This window comes from Ahaetulla prasina, chromosome 18, assembly GCF_028640845.1.
Source record: "Ahaetulla prasina isolate Xishuangbanna chromosome 18, ASM2864084v1, whole genome shotgun sequence".
Classification (NCBI taxonomy): Eukaryota; Metazoa; Chordata; class Lepidosauria; order Squamata; family Colubridae; genus Ahaetulla; species Ahaetulla prasina.
The window spans coordinates 8547510-8572967 of NC_080556.1; the positions used below are offsets into that span (position 1 = coordinate 8547510).

General features: G+C 45.1%; 2 protein-coding genes across 4 annotated transcripts in view; both read left to right on the plus strand.

The window, feature by feature from the left end:
- Window positions 1-1564: 1564 nt before the first annotated feature.
- RNF186 (ring finger protein 186) lies at window positions 1565-3322 on the plus strand. Its single transcript, XM_058161370.1, has one exon. It carries the CDS (start codon window positions 1734-1736, stop codon window positions 2538-2540), a length of 807 nt encoding a protein of 268 aa, XP_058017353.1. The 5' UTR covers window positions 1565-1733; the 3' UTR covers window positions 2541-3322.
- A 1813-nt stretch (window positions 3323-5135) lies between these two features.
- TMCO4 (transmembrane and coiled-coil domains 4) overlaps window positions 5136-25458 on the plus strand; it is a 55996-nt gene continuing 35673 nt past the window's right edge. For 2 of the 3 annotated variants that reach the window (XM_058161367.1, XM_058161366.1), the window contains exons 1-10: window positions 5136-5295; window positions 8669-8754; window positions 9786-9971; window positions 13610-13784; window positions 14567-14594; window positions 15707-15839; window positions 19476-19573; window positions 20352-20495; window positions 21898-22017; window positions 23558-23722. In XM_058161367.1, coding sequence (XP_058017350.1) covers window positions 9799-9971; window positions 13610-13784; window positions 14567-14594; window positions 15707-15839; window positions 19476-19573; window positions 20352-20495; window positions 21898-22017; window positions 23558-23722 — 1036 coding nt within the window. In that variant the 5' untranslated portion in view covers window positions 5136-5295; window positions 8669-8754; window positions 9786-9798. Of the gene's footprint in view, window positions 5296-8668; window positions 8755-9785; window positions 9972-13609; window positions 13785-13849; window positions 13879-14566; window positions 14595-15706; window positions 15840-19475; window positions 19574-20351; window positions 20496-21897; window positions 22018-23557; window positions 23723-25458 lie in introns of those variants that run through there. The other variant, XM_058161368.1, reaches the window with a different exon arrangement.

Consider the following 25458-nt stretch of genomic DNA (forward strand, 5'->3'; position numbering starts at 1 on the left):
TGCCTCAGCCTGCCGTACAAATGTCCTTCAAATTGGAGAAGGCCATGCTGCGTCTTTAGCCTCCAAGCTAAACAATCGGCGGTCAAGGTTTCTGTTCTGTCCCCCAACTGCAGTCCGGGAGGCATGAGAAATTACTCAATTAGCTGGCAATTGAGTCCACAGCAGCTATCAGCTCTGGCAGCAACCCAGCGAGCGTCTGCCAAGGTTTTTCTTGTTATTTTTCTTGATGCCGGCGTGTCAACCAGGAAGTCAGGAATAAACAGCACTTCAGCTCAAGTTCTCTCTAGGCAATTGGATTTGTTCGTCACAAAGCAGTATAGCAGCCCCTCCTGCTTTTATACCCTGTGGGGTGTGGCTCCGTGACTCAGCACTTTCTAGGCCTGCCCCACCCCTGCTTCTGTTGTTCCCGCCTCTCTTGTCTACGAAACATGGGATCTAACCAGGACTGATTGTCTTCAGCTGGGTCTGGAAGCGTTTCCTGGGCGGGGAGAGATACAGGAGACGGAGGCCTCATTACCTCTTCCACCTGGCCTGCCTCTGGCTCCTGGAGCTGAGCCAGGGAAGCCGGCCCTGCAGAAGGAAGCCCTGACAGCCCTTCCCCCTCACTCTCTGAGTCACTCTCTGGCAAGGGGCCAGGCCGGGGGCGGGGTGGGCTGGAGCCACAACAGTTTCCCAGTTGTTAATGTCCATTCCCGGGGCCTTTAGGTCCCTCTTGCAGATATCCTTATATCGCAGCTGCGGTCTCCCTCTGAGGCACTATTCTCCATCTTTCAGAATCCGACCATCAGCCATTCTCACGACATGCCCAAGCCAGCGTAGATGTCGCTGTTTCCTTAGTGTATACATGCTAGAAATTCCAGCACGTTCCCAGACTGCGCTTTTTGGAACTTTGTCCTGCTAGGTGATGCCAAAAAAGTACATCGGAGACAGCGCATGTGGAAGGTGTTCAACTTTCTCTCCTGCCGTGCGTAAAGGGTCCAAGACTCACTGCAGTACAAAAGTGTGCTCAGGACGCAGGCTCTATAGACCTGGATCTTTGTAGGTTCCGTTAATTCCTAGTTTTCCTTTTTGCCTTTAACCTCGGCTTCTGGGTCAGCCCTAAAATACCCAGGGTAAAAACTAGGCTGTTCTCACTCAGGGAAACCATTTTCTGCCTTTACTCAAACACGTCCGCCACGGAAGAAACTTTGGAACACCCGGGCTGATAAATTCACATCTGCTCCTAAAACGGCTCTTTCTTTTAAGCAAAGTGCAACATTTAACCTCCCATCTCCTTGGCTTCAAATCTAAAGTGGCCGTTTTGTTTGCCAATTGTAAAGAAATGTTTGTTTTTCCCTGCGGAATTGCCTAGCGATGGTACGTTATCGGGCACAAAAATAAAATAAAGGTCCTGTGGTCATTGGAGTTACTGATTAAATTTAATCTCCATTTGGTTTTGACGAAAACAAACACATCCACTCGTCCCACGTGAGCGAGAGTTTTGGTTCGTTTATTTGGGGTGTGGTTTTGGTGGTGTTTTTTTTTTTTTTTTGCTTAAGGGGTGGGACTTTCTGGGAGAGTTTAAACAAAGCAATTACTCTGTTGCTAGGACAAAACATGTTTATAAAAGCAGCTGTCAAATCTGCAGATGGGCAGTTCGCGGCAGGCTGTTCGTCGGTATTGCTGAGACAGCGCGGCGTTTCTCCCTCTGCCGAATCCTGCAAAAAAAAAAAAAAAAAGCAAAAAATTCCCCCATGGATAATTTGCAACTTGGGAAGGAAGCCGGTAAAGCGATGGACCGATCTGAGATTTCTGAAGAGACGTCCGGAACGGATGATAATCCAAGAATCGAGAGCTGTTCCGTTCAAGAGGAAAGGCCCTGCAATAAAACTGGGGATCTAGAACTCAGAAATCCAGAAAAGGAGACCTCGGCATCTCTGCGTCCCGTTGCTGTGACGGTGTCGGCCCCGGCGCCTCTCCAGCAGGGCCCGTTCAGAGTCTCTGCCACTGACATGACCTGCCTCATCTGTTTCCACCAATTCAGCCTCGCCCGGCTGCCCAAAGTCCTGGCGTGCCAGCATGCCTTCTGCGCCGCGTGCCTGAAGATGATCTTGCGGCAAGAGGATCGCACCTGGATCGTCCGCTGTCCCCTCTGCCGAAAAGCCACGGTGGTATTCGGGGGTCTCATCTGCAGCCTCCGCAACTTACAGCATGTCACGGCGCAGTTGGGGCCCCCAGGTCCGGATGCAGAGATGGCTGGCGCTCCGGGCGCTGCCGGGGTGTGGCACAGCCAGCAGTCTCCTTCCCTCGAAATGCAATTTCAGGACTCGGGCGAGATCAACCAGGCTGCCATCAAGAGGTTGATTCTGTTGCTTCTGCTCGTTTCTCTACTGATTGTCTTCATCCTCCCGTTCACCAACACCGGACTGCTGACGTGGTTCCTCTGCTTCGTGGTGGTTTTAGGCGGCATAATCTGCGCTGTGCTTTGCTGGGACCCCAGTTGGAGCCCCCCAAGTTTTTCACTGCCCCTCTGGACAAAGAAAGTCAATCAAGCGGCCTGAGAAACGACTTTTCTTGGCTTCTTCTAGGAAGGGTCGCGAGCCTCTTGATGCTCGAGCACACAAGACCAAAGCTGAACGGGTGTCGGGGCTGGGTGGGTTCAGATGTGACATACACACCTGGAAATCTTGGCAGAGAATCCATCGCTGTTTGTAGCATCTGGCTTCACGTCACGTTGGTCCGAAAATCGCAAAACGCACTCCTGATGCTTCCTTAAATAATAGAATTTTATTTTGGAGGGTGTCTGAATAAATTTACATCCGGTTTTATTTTATTCCACCACAACAAACCAAGGGTGGCTTCCGCCTTTAAAAAAAAAAAAAGAAAAGAGTCCAAGATTAATGAGTAACATCTAGATGGAACCTCCACCGTGAGGTGCAGTCTACCTCCAAAGAACTAGCTTAACAACCGGGACAACTGCGGTGGCCCAAGTCTTCCTTAAAGGTGGTCCTTTTTAAGGAGATAAAATTGCGAGTTTAGTTTATTGGGGGGCGGTTTAATGTTTTGGTTTTCATTTAGCCATTTTTGAGGTTTCCTTCAAGGGCTGCACAGCCGTTAGCATTTAAAGCAGAAAAGCTTCACTTTAATTCCATTGTTAAAACACATAATAATGCTGCTTTAAAAGATTTTTTTTTAAAAATCAGTACACACATTGTTGGTAAACTGGGAATTTAAATCTATTTATGTCAGGGTGGTTTCCACACCAGCTGACTTAAAATTTCTTCGGGAAACATTTGAAGAGGAGATATACAGATGGGTTTCTTCTCATATATAGTTGTGTGTGTGGGGGGGGGAGGTTCTAATTGTTTTGAGAAGCCAAAATTCACTTTATTTAGTGGGAACAAGCACAACGAAGCAGCTAATTGAAGCACATTGCTGAAATGTTTTTATGTTTTATGCTGTGAAGATTCATATAAAGAGAATTTTGCCTTGGTGGCTTTTCGCTTTATTCCGCCTGCGCAGCTAAAGGCTAGAAAATTCGCATTTAGGTTACATTACAGCTGCGTTTACAGCTTAAGTGCGGTTCAGTTGGTGAAGTTTTCCCACGCTTTGGGATAGAAAAAACTTTACGTTGCAACACATTGCAATTATTTTTTTTATAAAGAAAGACGCAAGCCCGCAAAAAGTTTTTTAAATTATGGTTTTATGTGTATCCTGTTGTTGTTTTTTATCATGGCTGTAAACCGCCCTGAGTCCTTCGGGAGAAGGGCGGTATAAAAATTTAATAAATAATAATAATAAAATAATAATAATAATCCACAACGTGGGTTTTTCATCGCAGCCAAATCAGCTATTGATTTCCTTGACATGAAAAAATGTCAGTTGCCAAAACTCCCCCCACCCCCGTCACCTGCTTAAGCCAAAAACTTAAAATCTGCAGGGTCTTTAATTGCAGCCTGATTGCTAGTCAGCTATTAATTTCCTTGACATGAAAAATGTCAGTTGTCAAAACTTTCACCGGCTTAAGCCAAAAATGTAAAAATCCAAATATCCAAATAGTGTGTAGGGGAAACAAGAAGGAGGAGGGGGAAGAACCACTTACTGACATCTGGGGATTTTATCACGTGGCTATTCTGAGCATTAACTTAAAAGTTTAAAGTCCCAAGTCAGAAAGACCTTGATGGGGGGGGAGGAAAAGGTTTTTTTGGCACAATCCAGTGCAAATATTAAACTATGATAACCATGATTTGCAAAGGCTGCTGGTAACCATCCAGCCCTAGCTGTAGATCAGCTTAAGCCAAAAACTTAAAATCTGGTCTTTAATTGCAGCCTGATTGGTAGTCAGCTATGAATTTCCATAACATGAAAAATGTCAGTTGTCAAAAGTTTTTTTTTTCCTCCGGTCACCTGCTTAAAGCCAAAAACTTAAAATCTGCAGGGTCTTTAATTGCAGCCTGATTGCAGCTATTAATTTCCTTGACATGAAAAATGTCAAGTTGCCAAAAAAAAAATTTTCTCCGGTCACCTGCTTAAGCCAAAAACCAGGGCCTCTGGTGGCTCAACAGGCTAATGCAGCCTGTTATTAACAGCAGCTGCTTGCAATTACTGCAAGTTCAAGCCCCACCAGGCCCAAGGTTGACTCAGCCTTCCATCCTTTATAAGGCAGGTAAAATGAGGACCCAGATTGTTGGGGGCAATAAGTTGACTTTGTATATAAATATACAAATGGATGAAGACTATTGCTTGACATAGTGTAAGCCGCCCTGAGTCTTCGGAGAAGGGCGGGATATAAATGCAAATTAAAAAAAAAAATCTGCAGTCTTTAATTGCAGCTATTAATTTCCTTGACATGAAAAATATCAAGTTGCCAAAACTTGCTTAAACTAAAGATCAGCTTCAGCCAAAAACTTAAAATCTGCAGAGGTTTGCTTGCAAAGGAGAGCATCCCAAAGGCATCGGAAGCAAAGGACTTATTATATCCACTGCAATTCGGATTTAAGCCCCTTCCCGTTTAAAACCCGCTGATTAAATGACAACATTATTTTGGGTTTCCCAACGCCAACGTCCCCTCTTCCTGGTTTGAAGCCGCTGCGAAAGTTACGTGGCCCTCCCCCTTCCGGGCGTGTCCTCCGCCTTCACCTGTGCGTAACTCCTTCCGGGAATCGCTCTTTTTGGCGGAGCCGCCGGCGTAGGGTGGGCCTAGGCGGGCCTTTGGAAGCCTCGGGCTCGAGTGAGCGGCCAAGCCCGCTTGAGGACACCGGGAGGATGGAGAAAGCTCCGAGGCGGCCCTTTCTCCTAGGCTCCAGGACGGGCTAGGTGGGTCTCGGGAGCGTGGGGGGGAGGGGAAAAATATTTTAAAATATTTTTTAAAAAATAAATAAATAAGGGGAGGGGGCTTTGGGGGGCCCCGGGGGTGGGGGGAGGGGGTTTCCTTCCCTAATTATGAAAACAGCCCAGAGGGTAGAAATAAATAAATGGGAGTGAAACAAAATGTATTACAAGGGGAGCAGGGGAAGCCCCCACCCCGTTTTAGGGGTTTAATCCCCCTCCCCACTTTGGGACCCCAAAGGGGTCTCTAGCCTGGGGTGGGTGGGTTTGAAACCATTTTCCAGGGGACCCCCCCTCCCTTGAAGCTGCTCAAGGAGACCCTGGTGGGCCCTCCATCCCTTGGGCTGGGGCTTGGAGGGTGGAGAAACCCCTTTGATTCTTGGGTAAGCCCATTTGGGGTCTCCCCTGGCCTGGGGGGAGGGGGCTGCCCCAGTAAAGGGGATACCTCCCCCCCCACAGCCCCAGGTATTGGGGTGTGTGTGCGTAAGACTTGCACCCCCAGGGAAGGATGTCTCTGCAGAAAATCGATGGCTCCCAAGGTGAGTTTGGGGCGTCCTGGGACCCCCTAAATGATGCCTCCCCCCCCCCGATAAATTGCTTCAAATAATAAATATTGAATCTTTAATGCAATAATGATTAATTAATTAATTATCAATAATGAATAATGAATGCTTATTTGTAGCCTATGGCTATCATTAAGTGTTGTATCATTAAGTGTTACATTTATAGCTTATGACTATCATTAAGTGTTGTACCTTGATGAAGGTATCTTTTCTTTTATGTACACTGAGAGCCTATGCACCAAGACAAATTCCTTGTGTGTCCAATCACACTTAGCCAATAAAAATTCTATTCTATTCTATTCTATTCTATTCTATTTTCTTTTATGTACACTGAGAGCCTATGCACCAAGACAAATTCCTTGTGTGTCCAATCACACTTAGCCAATAAAAATTCTATTCTATTCTATTCTATTCTATTCTATTCTATTCTATTCTATTCTATTCTATTCTATTTTCTTTTATGTACACTGAGAGCCTATGCACCAAGACAAATTCCTTGTGTGTCCAATCACACTTAGCCAATAAAAATTCTATTCTATTCTATTCTATTCTATTCTATTCTATTCTATTTTCTTTTATGTACACTGCGAGCCTATGCACCAAGACAAATTCCTTGTGTGTCCAATCACACTTAGCCAATAAAAATTCTATTCTATTCTATTCTATTCTATTCTATTCTATTTTCTTTTATGTACACTGCGAGCCTATGCACCAAGACAAATTCCTTGTGTGTCCAATCACACTTAGCCAATAAAAATTCTATTCTATTCTATTCTATTCTATTTTCTTTTATGTACACTATTCTATTCTATTCTATTTTCTTTTATGTACACTGAGAGCCTATGCACCAAAAAAATTCCTTGTGTGTCCAATCACACTTGGCCAATAAAAAAAATCTATTCTATTCTATTCTATTCTATTCTATTCTATTCTATTCTATTCTATTCTATTCTATTTTCTTTTATGTACACCGAGAGCGTATGCACCAAGACAAATTCCTTGTGTGTCCAATCACACTTGGCCAATACAAATTATATTCTATTCTAACATCGCCCAGATCGGAATGAACAATGATCACAAATTTCCAAAATAGTGGGGGGGGGGGGAACGGGGGGGGGAGCCACTTACTGACATCTGGGAATTTTATCACGTGGCTATTCTGAGCACTTAAAAGTTTAAAGTCCCAAATCAGAAAGACCTTGATGGTGGGGGGAGGGTTTTTTTGGCACAATCCAGTGCAAATATTAAGTTATGATATCCTGATTTGCAAAGGCTGCTGGTAGCCATCCACTGCTAGCTGTAGATCAGGATGTATCTATCCGTGCTGTAGAGTTATTAGTCCTCAAGATCAATTAAGTTCAGAAACGTGATGGGCAGAAATTGTTTCTGATCCCAAGGTTGTCTTAAGACTTCCAAGACTGAAATGGAGTGGTGGTGGTGGGGGAAGAATGCTGAGTTTTTGTGCGTTAAATAAGAAGGTCATTAGTCTTGTGTCCAGGAAGGGGATAACACAAAAGGCGTTGACAAGAAACACAATTTTGAATAGCAGATCTTGCCTTAGGGACTGACTCAAAATGTCAGCATTATCATGGACGGAAAGGTATGGTCCTGCAAAGCCAGGAGGAAGTGAGAAATTAAACCAGGTGGGATGTTAGTTTGACCTGTTGTTGTGGTCCACCAGCAGCCTGTGGAGCTGGCAACTGAATTGGACAGCGATGAGGCTGAGGAAGAGTCCTGGAGGTTGGGGAAGGCCCGGATGAGGGCTCTGTGTCGGAGGCAGAGATGGGGCCAGGGCCATCGGGGAGTGATGTGCGGACTCCAGAGCCTCCAGAGCCGGACTGTAGTGAGGCAGAGGAACAGGAGGAGCCTGTTCTTAATGAATGCATGAGAAGAGCTGCCAGAAGGCAAGAGCAGCTCAAGCAAAGAGGACGACTCGGGAATAGGGCCACGAGATGATTGGCCCCTCCCATAAGGCTTAAAAGACCAGCAACAGCGTTTGTGCTCTTTGCTGGAAAACAACGTTGATAGCTTTGTCTTGTTGCATTTGTGTTGTATTGGTGTCTCCTGAACTTTTGCCAAGAAAGATCTTTGGCAATTTACCTAATTGGACCAAGGTTGGTGATAGGACTGAGGAATTTGTGTTGGGAGGAATTTGCTTTAATTTAGTTGAACTACGCTGAGAATGAAATAATTCTCAGCTGTTCGAATAAAGTTTGTTTGTTTTTACATTGACTGAGTTTCCTACTACCTACTTGGGCCTGGGTCACAACACCTGTCTTGCATTTTGACAAAATGCGCACACACAAAAAAATCACCTCCAGGCGACCAGGTCTAAACAAGTTGGAAAAGTCAAAAGTGTGAGTATAATCATGAGTTGATTTGAATTTCCATGGCTTGCAAGAAATGAAAGGAACAACTGCTTGCTTTGAGTTTGGACTTCCCTGTTCAGAAAGTTGTTTTCAAAACAAACACAAACTGCTGACGATAAGGAGGAACTGCTTTCTCATGGCCATGACTTTTCCCCTGGGATCCCACTGGATCTGTTAAAGCAGATTTTATGCTCCTTGACTCCTTTGGGTGAGGACGCCAAAGCCAAATGCCGTCAGAAGCATTTCTGACTTCCTGGATTGAGGTCACACGAAAGAGAAGGCAGATTGAAGGTGGGGTGAAGCGAAGCGAAGCAGATCCTGAGCCTGAAAGCTCAGCCCTTCCGCGGAAGAATTGATGACACAAAGTTCATTCTCTCATCTCTCGAATAACTGGAATTTTACTGTTTTATTATTATGTTTCTTTAATAGCTGCTTCGAAGGTTATTATCTACACCGGCTGGTTAGCAACGCCTCTGATCTGGAAAGTGCCTTCCCCGTAAATCAGATTATGACCTGTAAGTAATTCCAATTTAGAGGACAAAAGTTTCCATCCTGCGATGAATTGGCAGCGTGCAAAGGGAAGGAATTCCCTTGGCTGGTTCCCTCGTCACCTTTCTCCTTCGCTAAGAGGGGAAGGTAGAGTAGGCTGGGCTGGGTGTGTGCTCTTTTGTGGGCAGTTGTGCCTGGGCGGAACGGGACTCGAACCCTTCACCTTGCCTCTTTCTCCTTAAGGTTTTCACCTCTGTGTTATTAGCCACAAACTTTTCTCCTTGGCTGGCCCTCCCCCCAGTCTTTCACACACACACACACACACACACACACACACACACACACAAATTTTCGCAGCCCATTCGTCAAAGTACAGTTTGCGTATTTTGGCCCCCCCAGGACAATTCGCAGCCAGCCAATCGGTGCAGGGACTTTGGGAGTGGAAGAGCTGCAGTTCCCCCCCTCCCTTTGTCCAAAGTGCCTGAGACAAGGGCTGGTTTGCATTTCTTTGCCACAAAGGATGTGCAGGGAGGGGGCTGTGGCTGGGAGACCTTGGTGAAGATCTCCTGTTGCTTACCTGGATTTGATGTTGGCTGCATTCACCCCAAAGGTTTAACCAGCTCAATGAAAAAAATCACTAGGTTCATTTTAATGGCCCTTGTTTGCTTTTAATAATCTGCTTCCTCCATTTCACTGCTACTCTCTGAGGAAAGCTAGAAAATGGGTTAATTCACTCAGCAAGCAGAAACAAATCAAGGGGTGCCAGGGGAAGGCAATGGAGCCTTCAGGCACAGAGGCAGTCTATCCTGGGATTTCTGCAATGTTCCTTTATTTTGCCTCTTCAGTGTGGTTTTTCCAGAAGTCCCTTGATTTGCCCTAGAAAGTTGGAATCCAAATCGCTTGCAGAAGAGCTCAGGAAGCCTCCCCAGAGAGAAGCAGTCTATCTCTAGGAAGCAGGCATGATTTTACAGCCCGCTTGCTGTTGAATAAAAGATGCTGAGAGGCGCATAGATTCTTCTTGCAATCTTAATTTGGTGTTTTTGTGGTCCTTTGGCAGGAATAGAAAAGACATGTCTGCTGATCCCCGGCCAGGCTGGAGGCCCTGGAGAAGCCGGCCGAAGGAGGAAGAAGACACGGGGTCAAGGACAGGTCCAGGCGCACAGTTGGGTGACCCGGGGAAATATGCCTACGCGGCTCTCTGTGCGGTTTCCTTGGCCTCGTTGTTTCCGGACCAGGAGGAAAGGTGAGCGGGCCTCCTCGGCGGTTTTCCTCCCAGCTCTTGAGAAAGCATCACAACAGAAAATTCAAGGGATCAAAATCAGGAGTGGGATCCGCATACGGTAGCAACCGGTCCGGCCAGCACCGGAAATGCACGTGTGTGCCCCATCCACACATGCGCGCGATGTCGAATAACACAGCAATTCGCTTGCTTGCACGCACCATACACACATGCATGCAGCATCAAAAACACAGCAATTTAGGACGGGATTGCGCCCGGGTGGGTGGACCTGTAGGTCGCCACTACCGGTTCGCCTGAACCGGTTGGTCCGAGACAGCTGAATACCACCTCTGATCAAAATGCTCAGATTATTGAGGCAAAAGGAGAGAGTCTGTTTTGCATAGAAAAAGAGAGATTTTTTTTAAAAAAATAATTTTTATTAAACAGATTTTTTTAAACAAAAACAAAAAAGAAGTATTAACACTTTCTTCTTTTCAACAGTTTCACGTCAATGATCAATACTTACACATTTTCTCTCTCTTATCCTAATGTATCTTTTATACATATATTTCTAATATATCATATATAGAATAGAATAGAATAGAATAGAATAGAATAGAATAGAATAGAATAGAATAGAATAGAATAGAATAGAATTTATTGGCCAAGTGTGATTGGACACACAAGGAATTTGTTTTGGTGCATATGCTCTCAGTGTACGTAAAAGAAAAAGAAAAAAATACCTTCAACAAGATACAACATTTTTAACACAAATGATGGTCATAGGGTACAATTTAACCCTTAATGATAGTTACAGTCATACAGTCATACAGTCATAAGTGGAAAGATGGAAACGAGAAGATTAATAGTAGTGTAGATTTAGTAAATAGTTTGACAGTGTTGAGGGAATTATTTGTTCAGCAGATATGTAAATAAAATAATGATTCTGATTATTTTATTTACATATATACTTAGATATACACGTGTACCCAATTTCTATTCCACAATTTTTGTTTCTTGTCCTTTTATTTTTCCCCCCCTTTTCCTCCAACCATTTATACCATCTCTCCCATAATAGATAATATTCTGTTTCCTCTTTTTCTTGTATCTCCTTCGTAAGCTTATCCATTTCTGCACATTCCATGTTTTTTTCTAATTACATTGTCTTCAGATGGTATATTGTTATTTTTCCAGTTCTGTGCGTAGACTATTCATGCAGCTGTGGATAATAAAGTACCGTTTTTCGCTTTCATAGGACCCTGGAATTATTCCCAGTAAAAATGTTTCTGGCCTCATTTCTATATGTTGATTTATAATTTTTCCTATTTGTAATTTAATTACAAATAACAATTTGTAATTAAGCAATTAATTCCCTCAACACTGTCAAACTATTTACTAAATCTGCACTACTATTAATCTTCTCATTGTTCCCATCACCAATCTCTTTCCACTTATGACTGTATGACTGTAACTTTGTTGCTGGCAATCCTTATGATTTATATTGATATATTGACCATCATTTGTGTTGTAAATGTTGTACCTTGATGAAGGTATCTTTTCTTTTATGTACACTGAGAGCATATGCATCAAGACAAATTCCTTGTGTGTCCAATCACACTTGGCCAATAAAAAATTCTATTTTATTCTGTTCTGTTCTATTCTATTCTATTCTATTCTATTCTATTCTATTCTATTCTATTTTATTTTATGTGCACTGAGAGCATATGCACCAAGACAAATTCCTTGTGTGTCCAATCACACTTGGCCAATAAAATTCTATTCTATTCTATTCTATTCTATTCTATTCTATTCTATTCTATTCTATTCTATTCTATTCTATTCTATTCTATTCCATTGCACTCCACTCCACTCCACTCCATTCCATTCCATTCCATTCTATGGCTATCATTAACTGTTGTACCTTATGATTCTTGATGAACGTATCTTTTCTTTTATGTACACTGAGAGCCTATGCGCCAAGACAAATCCCTTGTGTGTCCAATCACACTTGGCCAATAAAATTCTATTCTGTTCTGTTCTGTTCTATTCTATTCTATTCTATTCTATTCTAATTTTTTGCCAATATTGTTTCGCTTTATGACAGGAGCACCACATATGATAATACGTTCCCTTTTGTTGTTTACATTTCCAACATAGTGGTGTTTGAAAAAGAGAGAGTTTTGTACCTAGGTCAGATTGGCCTCTGCAAAATCCTGAAACGGCCAGAGCTGGCTCAGCATTTTGTAGAAGAGGGAAGGCGATTGACAGATGTTTAAGGGTAAACAATGTTAGGACGTCATTGTTTTATGAAACCAGGCTCCCGTCATGCCTGCAGGGAAGAGTTTATAGGTGTGTTAAAGCAGAATAAGGATAGGTGGATTGGCTGACTCACAATTTATACACCTGTACAGTACAGGTAATCATCAACTATACAACCACAATTAAAGCCAACATTTCTGTTGCTAGGGTAAACAGTTGTGAAGTGAGTTTTGCCCCATTTTATGTCTCTCTTGTCACGGTTGTTAAGTGAATCTGTGGCTCCCCCACTGACTTCGCCTGTCGGAAGCTCGCGAAAGGGCATCACACATGACCTTGGGACACAGCAACGGTCATAAATACGAGACAGTGGCCACGCGTCTAAATTTTAATCGCGTGACCATGGGGAATGCTGCAGTGGCCGTCGGTGTTAAAAAAAAAACACCTCAAAAAAAGTTACTTTTTTTTGGTGTCGTCGTGACTTTGAACAGTCACTAAATGAACCATTGTAAGTCGAGGACTACCTGCATAGCTTTTTTTGTTGTTGTTGTTTCCCAGCGCAACACTACCCCTCCTGGATTGATGAGCATATACAGTAGTGGCCAAAATTGTGGAAACCTTTTGGAAAAAGTGTATTTTTGAGGTTGGATGGTTAATAACACCACTTTTGGGGGCAGTTTCAAGTTAATCCTGTTCCACTGCTGGAATGGCCTGGGAAGATCTCAGAAAATCTATGGAGCCGACTAAAGAAACCTGTTAGTCAGAAGCGACCCAGCAATAAAACCCAGTTAATAGAAACAATCCTTCAATCTTGGTTTCACATTATAACAGCTGCAGAACTAAAAGACTCGGTTCACTCCATGGGAAGACATTGTAAGGCCATCATTCATGCTAAAGCAGGTGTCTCCAAGCTTGTCAACTTTAAGACTTGTGGACTTCAACTCCCAGCTTTGCTGGCTGAGGAACTCTGGGAGTTGAAGTCCACAAGTCTTAAAGTTGACTAGGTTGGAGACTCCTGTGCTAAAGGTTACCCAACGAAGTAATTAACTGACATGGTCATCAATTTTATATATCTCGTTTTTTCTAGGGTGATCATTTTTGCATCTCTCGTTTGTTCTACGCGTTTCACTTTTCTTCTTTATACTATAACTGCTATACCAATAGCAAATCCTTCATAAAAGCGATTGCATTACAGTCTTGATTAAATTACCTTTCCATGGATATATACTTTTATGATACTACTACTCAAAAAAAAAAAAAGCGGTGTTATTAGCTAGCTTTAGAAAATACACTTTTCCCAAAAGGTCTCCACAATTTTGGCCATCACTGTAGATTGCGAGCGTGAGCGTGGCCGGGTGTGCAAATGCCACGCCGTGACTTCATTTCTCTCGGGCTTTGTTCCACAGTGCCTACAGGTCGGGAGTGGTGGAGAACCTGGTCAAGTGGCTGGAGTTGTCGGACACCGTGATGCCATCCATGTTAGCCTTTGCTGGAGGTCTGGGGGCTGAAGGGACGGAGACCTTCGCTCGGATTCTTCTGAACGAGCCACTTCTGAAGGATCAGCCTGGTGCCATTATGCTGGTGAGTCAGCCCCAATCAGCCCCGATCCAGCCGGTGCCATTATGCTGGTGAGACAGCCCCAATCAGTCCCGATCCAGCCGGCGCCATTATGCTGGTGAGACAGCCCCAATCAGCCCCGATCCAGCCGGTGCCATTATGCTGGTGAGACAGCCCCAATCAGCCCCGATCCAGCCGGCGCCATTATGCTAGTGAGACAGCCCCAATCAGCCCCGATCCGAGGCCAATCGCAGGCAGTCGCTTTCATAAAAGACTATTTTGGGTTAGATTTATATTTACCGACCAAGAAATAAAAGGGGACTTGTATAGTACATCCTTCTCCTCATTTTGCTCCCCAGAAATACAGTCCCTCTGAGAATGGAAGTGCCACGAACAAACCACCTATAGGTGGGATTCACTTACCTTCCCTATGGGTTTGCAAATGTGAGCGCACGGGCCACCACCGTCCACGCATGCTCAGCCTTCCGCACATGCTCTTTGCTTGCGTGCTCGCCTTCCGCGCATGCGCATGGCCTCCAAAACGTGGCTAAATAGGACGGCATTACGTCCGGGCGGGTGGGTGGGACCTACTGCAGTTGCCACTACCGGTTCGCTCGAACTGGCTGAATCCTACCACTGAAACTTTCCCCTTTTTATTCTCTTTTTCAAGAGGGGTGGGGGGGAAAGGCTGCCTTCTCACCCATCGACCCAAAATTCAGACTTCCTGGGGAAATGCCCTTGTTTCTCTTTTTTTAAAAAAAATAATCCTCACCATTTCTCCCGCGTCTTTCTGTTTCTGTTTTTAGGACCTGGTTTCCTTTTCCCTCAAGGACGGTAAGTGATGTTGAGGGCCCAGTTTTTTTCCTTTCTTCCTCCAGTTATTTTCATTTAGCGCTGACCCAGGGAGACAAAGCAGAAGAGCTCATGTAGGATAAATTCTGGGGGAGGGTGGGGAACCAGACAACCGGCGAGAGATTTTGGGAAGTTTTCTCCTTCCTCTGCCACAAGTCGGTGAGGACTAGCTGCTTTTTTAAAAAAAAGTTTTATTGATTTTTTTTTATTGTTTACGTTTTGTTAGTGCTTCATAAACATTGTGTCGCCAGGATTATTTTATTTGCTTAGCAGGTGGCATTTGCCAGTTCTCCGAACTACTCAAAATTTCCGCTACCGGTTCTCCAGAACCTGTCAGAACCTGCTGGATTTCACCCCTGAGTGAGGTCAACAGTAGACAGTCTTAGGTTAAAAGTTTTGGGGATTTGGGGAAGTAGCCATAGAGTCAGGTAGTGCATTCCGGGCGTTGACCACTCTGTTGCTGAAGTCGTATTTTCTGCAGTCAAGTTTGGAGCGGTTTACCTTGAGTTTTGTATCTATTATTTGCTCGTGTATTATTGCGGTTGAAGCTGAAGTAGTCATTGACAGGTAGGATAATTTTGTGTCCTACGCTTAAGTTAGACCGAAGGCAGCGTACTTCTATGTTGTCTAATCCCAAAATTTCAAGTCTGGTGGCATAAGGTATTTTGTTGCGAGCGGAGGAGCGGAGGACTCTTCTCGTGAAATACCTCTGGACTCGCTCAATTGTATTAATGTCTGATATACAGTGCGGGTTCCAGGCAGACGATGAGCTGTATTCAAGAATTGGTCTAATAATAATATAATAACAACAGAGTTGGAAGGGACCTTGGAGGCCTTCTAGTCCAACTCCCTTGCCCAGGCAGGAAACCCTACACCATCTCAGACAGATGGTTATCCAACATTAACAAACATTAACATTAATATTAATGTTAACATAAACATTAACGTCTAGCAAAGGTTTTGTATGCCCTAGTTTGCAGTCCAATATTACCGGAGAAGAAGCTTCTCAAGATTAGTATTTTTGCCCATTTTTTATTTTTTGGGCTTAGAACAAGCTTCTTAAATGCTCCCCCTCCCTGCCCTTTTTTGTCTAGGCTACTACGATGCTCGCATGCGGGTTCTTCTGTCTCACGTGGCCGGGTTGCTGGCGATCCCCTTGGCAGAACTGGAAGACGCTGAGGACTATCTCCTTGAATGTCTGAAGGAGGAAAAAGAGGCGGAATCGGAGTATGTTTCACCTTGGCATTTGGGGCCGTCACAAAAATAATCTATACTCTCCAGCTATGGTGGGGGGGAAAAAAAAACATAGGCGTGTTTTAAATATTTGGTTTCTGCAGATAGGGCTTTATTTTAATCAGAGCAGATAAAAAGAACTGCTGTTTTTTAAAAAGGAACTCGGATCTCAAGGGCGAAAGGTGGCATTCTCCTCTGGATCCCTTTTCTTTCTTTTCTCCCGGGTTTCAAAGCTCCCTTTCCCCAAGAAAACGGAAAAGAAACGTAGCTGTTTTCCAGTTGAAACACTTTTTTTTCCAACCAAGAGCTAAAGGAAATAAGCAAGTGCAGTCAAAGGCATTTTCCGCCTGGCCAGGCCTTACAAGAAAACGATTAAAACAGCTCCATATGTTAATCCCTTCCTTGCCTGTTTCATTTGAAAGCTGTTTGCAACCAAAGAATAGAATTAGAATAGAGTAGAGTAGAGTAGAGTAGAGTAGAGTAGAGTAGAGTAGAGTAGAGTAGAGTAGAGAATAGAATAGAATAGAATAGAATTTTTATTGGCCCAGTGTGATTGGACACACAAGGAATTTGTCTTGGTGCATATGCTCTCAGTGTACATAAAAGAAAAGATACGTTCATCAAGGTACAACATTTACAACACAATTGATGATCAATATATCAATATAAATCATAAGGATTGCCAGCAACAAGTTAGAGTCATACGGTCATAAGTGGAAAGAGATTGGTGATGGGAACTATGAAACGATTAATAGTAGTGCAGATTCAGTAAATAGTCTGACAGTGTTGAGGGAATTATTTGTTTAGCAGAGTGATGGCCTTCGGGAAAAAACTGTTCTTGTGTCTAGTTGTTCTGGTGTGCAGTGCTCTATAGCGTCGTTTTGAGAGTAGGAGTTGAAACAGTTTATGTCCAGGATGCGAGGGATCTGCAAATATTTTCACGGCCCTCTTCTTGATTCGTGCAGTATACAGGTCCTCAATGGAAGGCAAGTTGGTAGCAATTATTTTTTCTGCAGTTCTAATTATCCTCTGAAGTCTGTATCTTTCTTGTTGGGTTGCAGAACCGAACCAGACAGTTATAGAGGTGCAAATGACAGACTCAATAATTCCTCTGTAGAATTGGATCAGCAGCTCCTTGGGCAGTTTGAGCTTACTGAGTTGGCGCAGAAAGAACATTCTTTGTTGTCCTTTTTAATGATGTTTTAGATGTTAGCTGTCCATTGGAGATCTTGCTATATGATAGAACCCAGAAATTTGAAGGTTTCTACTGTTGATACTGTGTTGTCAAGTATTGTGAGAGGTGGAAGTATGGAAGGGTTTTTCCTAAAGTCTACCACCATTTCTACGGTTTTGAGTGTGTTCAGTTCCAGATTGTTTTGGTTGCACCACAAGGCTAGTCGTTCGACCTCTCGTCTATATGCGGATTCGTCATTGTCTCGAATGAGACCAATCACTGTTGTGTCATCTGCGAACTTCAGTAGCTTAACAAATGGATCATTGGAGATGCAGTCATTGGTATACAGAGAGAAGAGAAGTGGGGAGAGCACCCAGCCTTGGGGGGGCCCTGTGCTAATTGTACAGGTATTTGATGTGATCTTGCTTAGCTTCACTTGCTGCTTCCTGTTTGTTAGGAAGCTTGTGATCCACTTACAAGTCTGTTCCGGTACCTGTAGCTGGTTTAGCTTAGTTAGAAGAATGTCTGGAATGATGGTATTGAATGCTGAACTAAAGTCTACAAAAAGGACTAGAGTAGAGTAGAGTAGAGTAGAGTAGAGTAGAGTAGAGTAGAGTAGAATAGAATAGAATAGAATAGAATAGAATAGAATAGAATAGAATAGAATAGAATAGGTGGAATGTAATGGATTGAATAGAATAGAATAGAATAGAATAGAATAGAATAGAATACTTGTAGAATAGAATAGAATAGAATAGAATAGAATAGAATAGAATACTTTACCTGACTCTGTGGTCTCTTCCCATAATCCTAAAAGCTTTAACCAAAAACTTTCTACTATTGACCTCACCCCATTCCTAAGAGGACCATAAGGGGCATGCATAAGCGCACAAATGTGCCTACCGTTCCTGTCCTATTGTTTTTCTTTTCTTCTTCCTATATATGTTTATATGTGTATATACTATATAATCTTTTTGTATGATGTTGTGACAAAATAAATAAATAAATAAATAAATAAAAATAGAATAGAACAGAACAGAATAGAAAATAAAATAAAATAAAATAAAATAAAATAAAATAAAATACGGGATAGAATAGAATAGAATAGAATAGAATAGAATAGAATAGAATAGAATAGAATAGAATATGTGGAATGTAATGGATTGAATAGAATAGAATAGAATAGAATAGAATAGAATAGAATAGAATAGAATAGAATAGAATAGAATACTTGTAGAATAGAATAGTATAGTATAGAATGGAATAGAATAGAATAGAAAAATGGAATGGAATGAATAGAATAGAATAGAATATGTGGAATGTAATGGATAGAATAGAATAGAAAAATGGAATGGAATGAATAGAATAGAATAGAATAGAATAGAATAGAATAGAATAGAATAGAATAGAATATGTGGGATGTAATGGATTGAATAGAATAGAAAAGAATAGAATAGAAACTTGTAGAATAGAATAGTATAGAATGGAATGGAATGGAATGGAATACAATGGAATAGAATAGAATAGAATTGAAAAATGGAATGAATAGAATAGAATAGAAGAGAATAGAATAGAATAGAATAGAATAGAATAGAATAGAATAGAGTTGGAAGGGACCTTGGAGGTCTTCTAGTCCAACCCCCTGCTTAGGCAAGGAACCCTACATCACTTCATATAAATGGTTATCCAACTTCTTGTTAAAAATTTCCAGTGTTGGAGCATTCACAACTTCTGCAGGCAAGTTGTTCCTCTGATTAATTGTTCTAACTGTCAGGAAATTTCTCCTTAGTTCTAAGTTGCTTCTCTCCTTGGTTAGTTTCCACCCATTGCTTCTTGTCCTGCCTTCAGGTGCTTTGGAGAATAGCCTTGCCTCCCTCTTCTTTGTGGCAGCCCCTCAAATATCGGAAAACTGCTATCATGCACTCCTGGTCCCTAGAAGAGAGGAAGAAAGGATAAAAAAAAAAAAGTGGGGAATTGTCTCTGGCTTTTATAGCCCTTTGAGTCCGTCCATCTTTTGCCTTATTGAAATTGTAGGACGTCTTTTAAAAAAACGCTAGCTGTGAACTAAAACACTAACCACTTTAACACCCTGTTATGCAACGCAGCCCTCCTGAACTGCCTGCTTTCTGTATTTTCATATTTGCTGTTTTTTGCCTTACAAGCTGCTTAGGAAATAGGAGCTACCTGACAGGTAAGTTGCTTTGTGCGTCGGCTTTCATTTCTGATGTGTCCATTCTCACTTTTGTGAACAGAAGTGAAACCTCTTTGGTGCCATGGGAGGTAGAAGGAGGCAGTTAATTTTGTGGGGTCCTCAGTGCTCTCTGAGTTTGCTTGTTTTCTTGCAGACGTCTCATTACCATACTAGGTAGCGTCATCAGTGCATTTAGTTATGGTCTGTTTGCTGAGAGGAAAGAAAGTCATTTTTTTTCCCCTTTCTTCTTCCTCTCACCCCCAAGAACGGACGAAGGCAAGCGGAAGAAGAAGGAGAGGAGGAAGAGGCTGAAGCGGTACCTGCTGATTGGCTTAGCGACCGTAGGCGGAGGGACGGTCATCGGTAAGCGAATTCTTGCTTGCTTTTGACACCCCTGCACTAAAGGAATGCAAATGTCCAGCTGTCTGCAAGGAGCGTAAATCAAGGATGAAATCCAGCAGGTTCTGACAGGTTCTGGAGAACCGGTAGCAGAAATTTTGAGCAGTTTGGAGAACTGGCCAATGCCACCTCTGGCTGGCCCCAGAGTGGGGAGGCAATGGAGATTTTGCAGTATCCTTCCCCTGGAGTGGGGAGGGAATGGAGATTTTGCAGTATCCTTCCCCTGGAGTGGGGTGGGAATGGAGATTTTGCAGTATCCTTCCCCTGGAGTGGGGAGGGAATGGGCATTTTGCAGTATCCTTCCCCTGGAGTGGGGTGGGAATGGAGATTTTGCAGTATCCTTCCCCTGGAGTGGGGTGGGAATGGAGATTTTGCAGTATTCTTCCCCTGGAGTGGGGAGGGAATGGAGATTTTGCAGTATCCTTCCCCTGCCATGCCCACCAAGCCACACCCACAGAACCGGTAGTAAAAAAAAATGGAGTTCACCACCGGTATAAATCCTTCCCTTCCCCACCATCCAGTCAGAGCCGAAGAAGCTCCTGGGATGAGAAGCGAAACGTCTTCAAAGAAAAACCAAGAAAGTCCAGTTGCCTCTTGGGGGATAAAAAAAAAAATTAAAGCACTTTTGGGACAACCGGTGACCTGGAGGACGGAGAATCTCCATAGACAGAGTCCTGAATGCTGCCTAGACCAAACCTGGTTTGTTTTGGGAACTAAAAATCCTGCTGTTTTCTCTTTTTAGGCCTGACCGGGGGGTTAGCAGCCCCCTTGGTGGCTACCGGAGCAGCGGCCATCATCGGGACCGCTGGGGCCACGGCCTTGGGGTCGGCAGCCGGGGTGGCCATTATCGGTTCTCTCTTCGGAGCCGCTGGAGCAGGACTCGTGGGTAAGGCTCTCGGGGTGAGGAAGAAAACAACCCCAGCGTTAACGGTGCAGAAGTCTCTCTGGCCCTTTTGATTTTCGGTATAAGAGACACGGTGGCACAGTGGTTAGAGTGCAGTATTGCGGGCTACTTCCTGCAATTTGGCAGGTCGAATCTCACCAGGGTCGAGGTCGACTCAGCCTTCCATCCTTCCCAGGTGGGTCAAATGAAGGATCCAGATTGTTGGGTGCAAGAGGCCGACTCTGTAAACCGCTTAGAGAGGGCTGTAAAACACTGTGAAGCAGGATATAAGTCTAAGGGACCGTTACCTACGGGACCGTCTGCTGCCACCGATTGCCTCCCACCGACCCGTGCGCTCTCACAGGGAGGGACTCCTCAGGGTGCCGTCAGCCAGGCAGTGCCAACTGGCGACACCCAGGGGAAGGGCCTTTTCTGTGGGGGCTCCCACCCTCTGGAACGAACTTGCCCCAGGACTTCGCCAACTTCCTGACCTTCGAACCTTTCGCCGCGAGCTTAAGACACATCTATTTATTTGCGCAGGACTGGACTAGAATTTCAAATTTTAAATTTGGTTTTAACGAGGTTTTATTATCTTATTGTAATTTTTAATATTCGGCCTTATTTAATAAGTTTTTTAATTGGTGTTTTATTTTGTATTTATATGTATGTTTTAATAGGCTGTAAACCGCCCTGAGTCCCTTGGGAGATAGGGCGGTATAAAAATGCGATTAAATAAATAAATAAATAAATAAATAAATAAGGCTATTGCTATTGCTATAAGACCATGATGGCGAACCTACGTCACGCGTGCCACAAGTGGCACGCATAATCGTATCAGTAAGCACACGAACTCGGCTCTGGCATGCGCAGCTGATTTTCGGGGCTTCACCAGAAAGAAGGGAAAGAGGCTGTTTCCTGCCTCTGGAGGGCCTGGGGGTGGTGGGAAAGGCCCATTTCTCTCTCTCTCACCTGGCTCCAGAGCCTCTCTAGGAGTCTGGGGAGGGCAAAAAACGGTCTTCCTAACCACCACCACCTCCGAGGCCTTCTGGAAGGCAGAAACAGCCCGTTTGCCAACTTCCGGTTGGACAGGAAGTGACGTTTTTTGCTGTCCCCAGCCTCCAGAGCCTCTCTAGGAGGAGCGGGGAAAGCCGTTTTCGCCCTCCCCAGACTCATAGAGAGGCTCTGGAGCCAGATGAGAGAGAAAAACGGACCTATCAGGCCATCACGTGCCAGGTGGGGGGGAAGGGGGATGTCACGCACGCATGCGTGGAGGCTGGGCACATAGAGGGGTGTGGCCACGCGTGCGTGTGCAATGGCGAAAAGGTTAGCCATCACTGCTATAAGATAACAGGCAGATAAAAGAAAATCGTTAACTGTATATTTGTGCGCCCTCTCGCCTTGTTAGGGTACAAGATGAAAAAGCGTGTGGGGGCCATAGAAGAATTCGAATTCCTTCCCTTAACCGAAGCAAAGGCGCTCCATATCACCATTGCCATCACCGGCTGGCTGTCTCCGGGGAAATACGGTAAGGGCTCCCGCCCGCAGCCCAAAATACGGTGAATATCAAAACACGGCCAATTTTTTATTATTATTATTATTATTATTATTATTATTATTATTATTATTATTATTATTATTATTATTATTATTATTATTATTATTATTATCTCGTCGTCCTTTTCACCGTTGGTGAATATGGGGCAGTTTTAGCGTTCAGAAAAGTTTCCCGTTTCTAAATATTCTGAACTCCTTGCTCACCAAGGAGCCCTAACCTTGGTAGCAAATTCAGTTTTTCCCCCCCTTCCCCGCGGGTCCATTTTCCTCACTTGACCTCAGCCGCTGCTCTCTAACACACCTGGCTATAAAACAATTCGCCTTTGTTTTGTTTTACAAGCATTCCTGTTTTAACTTTTGCACCGTTTCGTTTTCCTCCTCTCGGAGGTCAATGCCTTCCGAAGTGGAGGAAATTTTCTCTTGGGGTGAGACGCGAGAGTGTGAATGGCCTCGGTGTCTGGCAGTGGAGAGAATTATTTTAAAGACAGGCGTTGTGTGGCCTGTTGGCCGAATCAAGAGGAGGAGGAGGAGGAGAAGGCCTGGGAGTCAGGGTCAGCATCAAGGCAACCTGGGAACTCCAAGGGGGAAGAGAGAATGGAGCGGAGAGATAAGAGATAGCGGAGGAGCCTGGGCCATCCGTCAGCCCTCAGATGGAGAGTCAACACCCCCCAGGTCTGGAGGTGGCTAAGGAGGAAGAGGAAGAACAGCTGGGTCCAGTGCCTGACGCTGTTGTGGTCCGCCAGCAGCCTATGGACCTGGCAGCAGAGTCAGACAGTGAGGAGGCTGGGGAGGACAATTGGCAAAGTCCTGGAGTCGGGAAGGGCCAGATGAGGGCTCTGCACCGGAGGCAGAGATGCGGCCAGGGCCATCTGGGAGTGATACGCAGACTCCGGAGCCTCCAGAGGCAGGCAGCAGAGAGGCAGAGGAACAGGAGGAGCCTGTTCCTAGTTCGCGCATGTGAAGAGCTGCCAGAAGACAAGAGCAGCTGAAGCAAAAAGGACAACTCAGGAGTAAAGCCAGAAGATGATTGGCCCCTCTCATAAGACTTAAAAGAGCAGCAACGAGCCGTTGGGTTTTTTGTGAAAAGCAACGTTGATTTCCGTGCTTCTTGTCAGCGTCTCTTGAACTTTGTGGGGGTTTTGCCAAGAAAATCCTTTGGCAGGTTGCCAAAGACATCAAAGGTTGGTGATAAGGCCCACCGACTGGTTAATTAAGCATTTCGTTTTGGACGAAGCTGAGAATGAATTAATTCTCAGCTGTTTTGATGGCAAGAATTCGTTCCACCCCTCAGAGATTTACACGCTCCCTCTCTCTTTCTATCTTTCTCACACACGCACTCGTGTCTTTCTGCTTATGTTAAGATTGCTCCCTTTGTCTAATTTTGAGGATGGCCCACTCAAGGCACCAGACTGCCCTAAGAGGACCAGGAGCCACACCTGAGGCTTGGCGATGAGAGGCCCTCTTCGCACCCTGTCCTCACGCCTTTGTCTCCGTCCGTTGTCTCTCGGCAGGCAGTTTCACAGCTCCCTGGAGCAGCCTCTTACAGTCCAAGGAGCAATACTGCTTAGCCTGGGAGTCCAAGTACCTGCTGGAGCTGGGCAGCGCCCTGGATGCCTTGTGGAATGGGTTAGTCAACATGGTCGCTCAGGAAGCCCTCAAGTACACCGTCTTGGCGGGTGAGTGAGTGAGTGGCTTGAGGGCCCCTTTGTTGTGTCTGCGCCCCCTGAGCCGGGCCTCCTGCCAGAAAGTGACTTGGAAAGTGAGGGGGAAGGGCCGTCAGGACTTACCTCAGGAGCACCGGCTTCCCTGGTTCAGCTCCAGGAGCCAGAGGCAGGCCAGGTGGAGGAGATAACGAGGCCTCTGTCCCCTGACTTTCCCCACCCCCCAGGCCACGCCTCCAGACCCGGCTGATGGCAATCAGGCCTGGCTGGACCCTAGGTTTCATAGGCAGGAGAGGCGGGAACAACAGAAGCAAGGGTGGGGCAGACCCAGGAAGTGCTGAGTCATGGAACCACACCCCACAGGATATAAAAGCAGCAAGGGCTGCTATACCACTTCGTGGCAAGCAAATCAACTGCTTAACTAAGAGCTGAAGTACTGTTTGTTCCTGGGTGACTCATCGGCGTCGAGGGAGATAACAGAGAGACTTGGCAGACGCTTGCTATTTTGCTGCCAGAGCTGGTAGTGCCGGCTAATTAAGCCATCGCTCGGACGGAGGCGAAGGGAGACAGAACACCCTTGTTTCGGGGTGGAGAAAGAACGCGGCTCTTTCTAGCTGAGCTCAGCTTGGGGGGACATGGCTGAAATGGTCTAGGGCCGTGATGGCGAACCTATGGGACATGTGCCACAGGTGGCACGCATAGCCATATCGGTGGGTATGCGAGCTCGGCTGATTTTCGGACCTTCTGGGCCCACCAGAAGTACGGAAACAGGCCGTTTCCTGTTCTCCGGAGGACCTCGGAGAGTGGTGGGGAAGGCCTGTTTTTCTCTCTCCCCAGCCTGCAGAGCCTTTCTAGGAGTCTGGGGAGGACGAAAACTGCCTTCCCCCCCCCCACCCCGAGAGGCCCTCCAGAAGCCGGAATCCGCTCGTTTGCCAACTTCGGGTCCCACCGGAAGTTGGCAAATGGGCTGTTTCCGGCCTCCGGAGTGGTGGGGAACGCTGTTTTCGCCCCCCTCAGACTCCTAGAAAGGCTCTGGAGGCTGGGGAGAGCAAAAAACAGGCCTACCGTGCCATCGTGTGCCAGGAGTGGCGGGGGCGCATGCATGTGAGGGGGCAGGGCGCATAGAATTATGGGTATGGCCACGTGAGCATGACCCTCTCCCACCGCTCCTGGCACGCAATGGCAAAAAGGTTACCCATCACTGGTCTAGGGTCTCCTGCCCGAGGAGGGGGTTGGACTAGAAGACCACCAAAGTTCCTTCCGACTCTGTTATTCTGTGTTCCATGACTTCACCGGCTTATCCAGGTAGTTTTCTTGGCCTCTCCAAAAAAACAGAATAGAATAACTGTCAGGATTCCAACGAAATAAACCTCCGAGGCTTGAGTTTCTTCAAAGTTCCATTTTATTAGAGATGCCATATCGGCACATCTGGGGAAACCCGAATCTGAAAGCTTCCAGGTTTCCCCCACCCAAAGGAAAGTCCAAGTCCCTGCCCAACACCCACATGTCCATCACATGGTCCAATCCAAGCACCGTCCCATCTGGAGATGCCTCCCAGTTTCAGCCTTCCAGGTGCAGGGCAAGATGACCTTGACTCTCTGAGAAAAGAATGTTATTATGACTATATATATATCACCCATGCTCCATGCAATCCCCCCCCCCACTCCCAGTTTCCCACAGCAGTAAATGTGGCAGGCCTGAAGATCCAACGCAAAAGATGGCTACCAGGCCTGACAATAACCCAGTCAGAT

Bases quoted from the DNA above. Each gene is read 5' to 3' on its own strand.
- RNF186 (XM_058161370.1), top strand. From the start codon at position 1,734: ATGGATAATTTGCAACTTGGGAAGGAAGCCGGTAAAGCGATGGACCGA.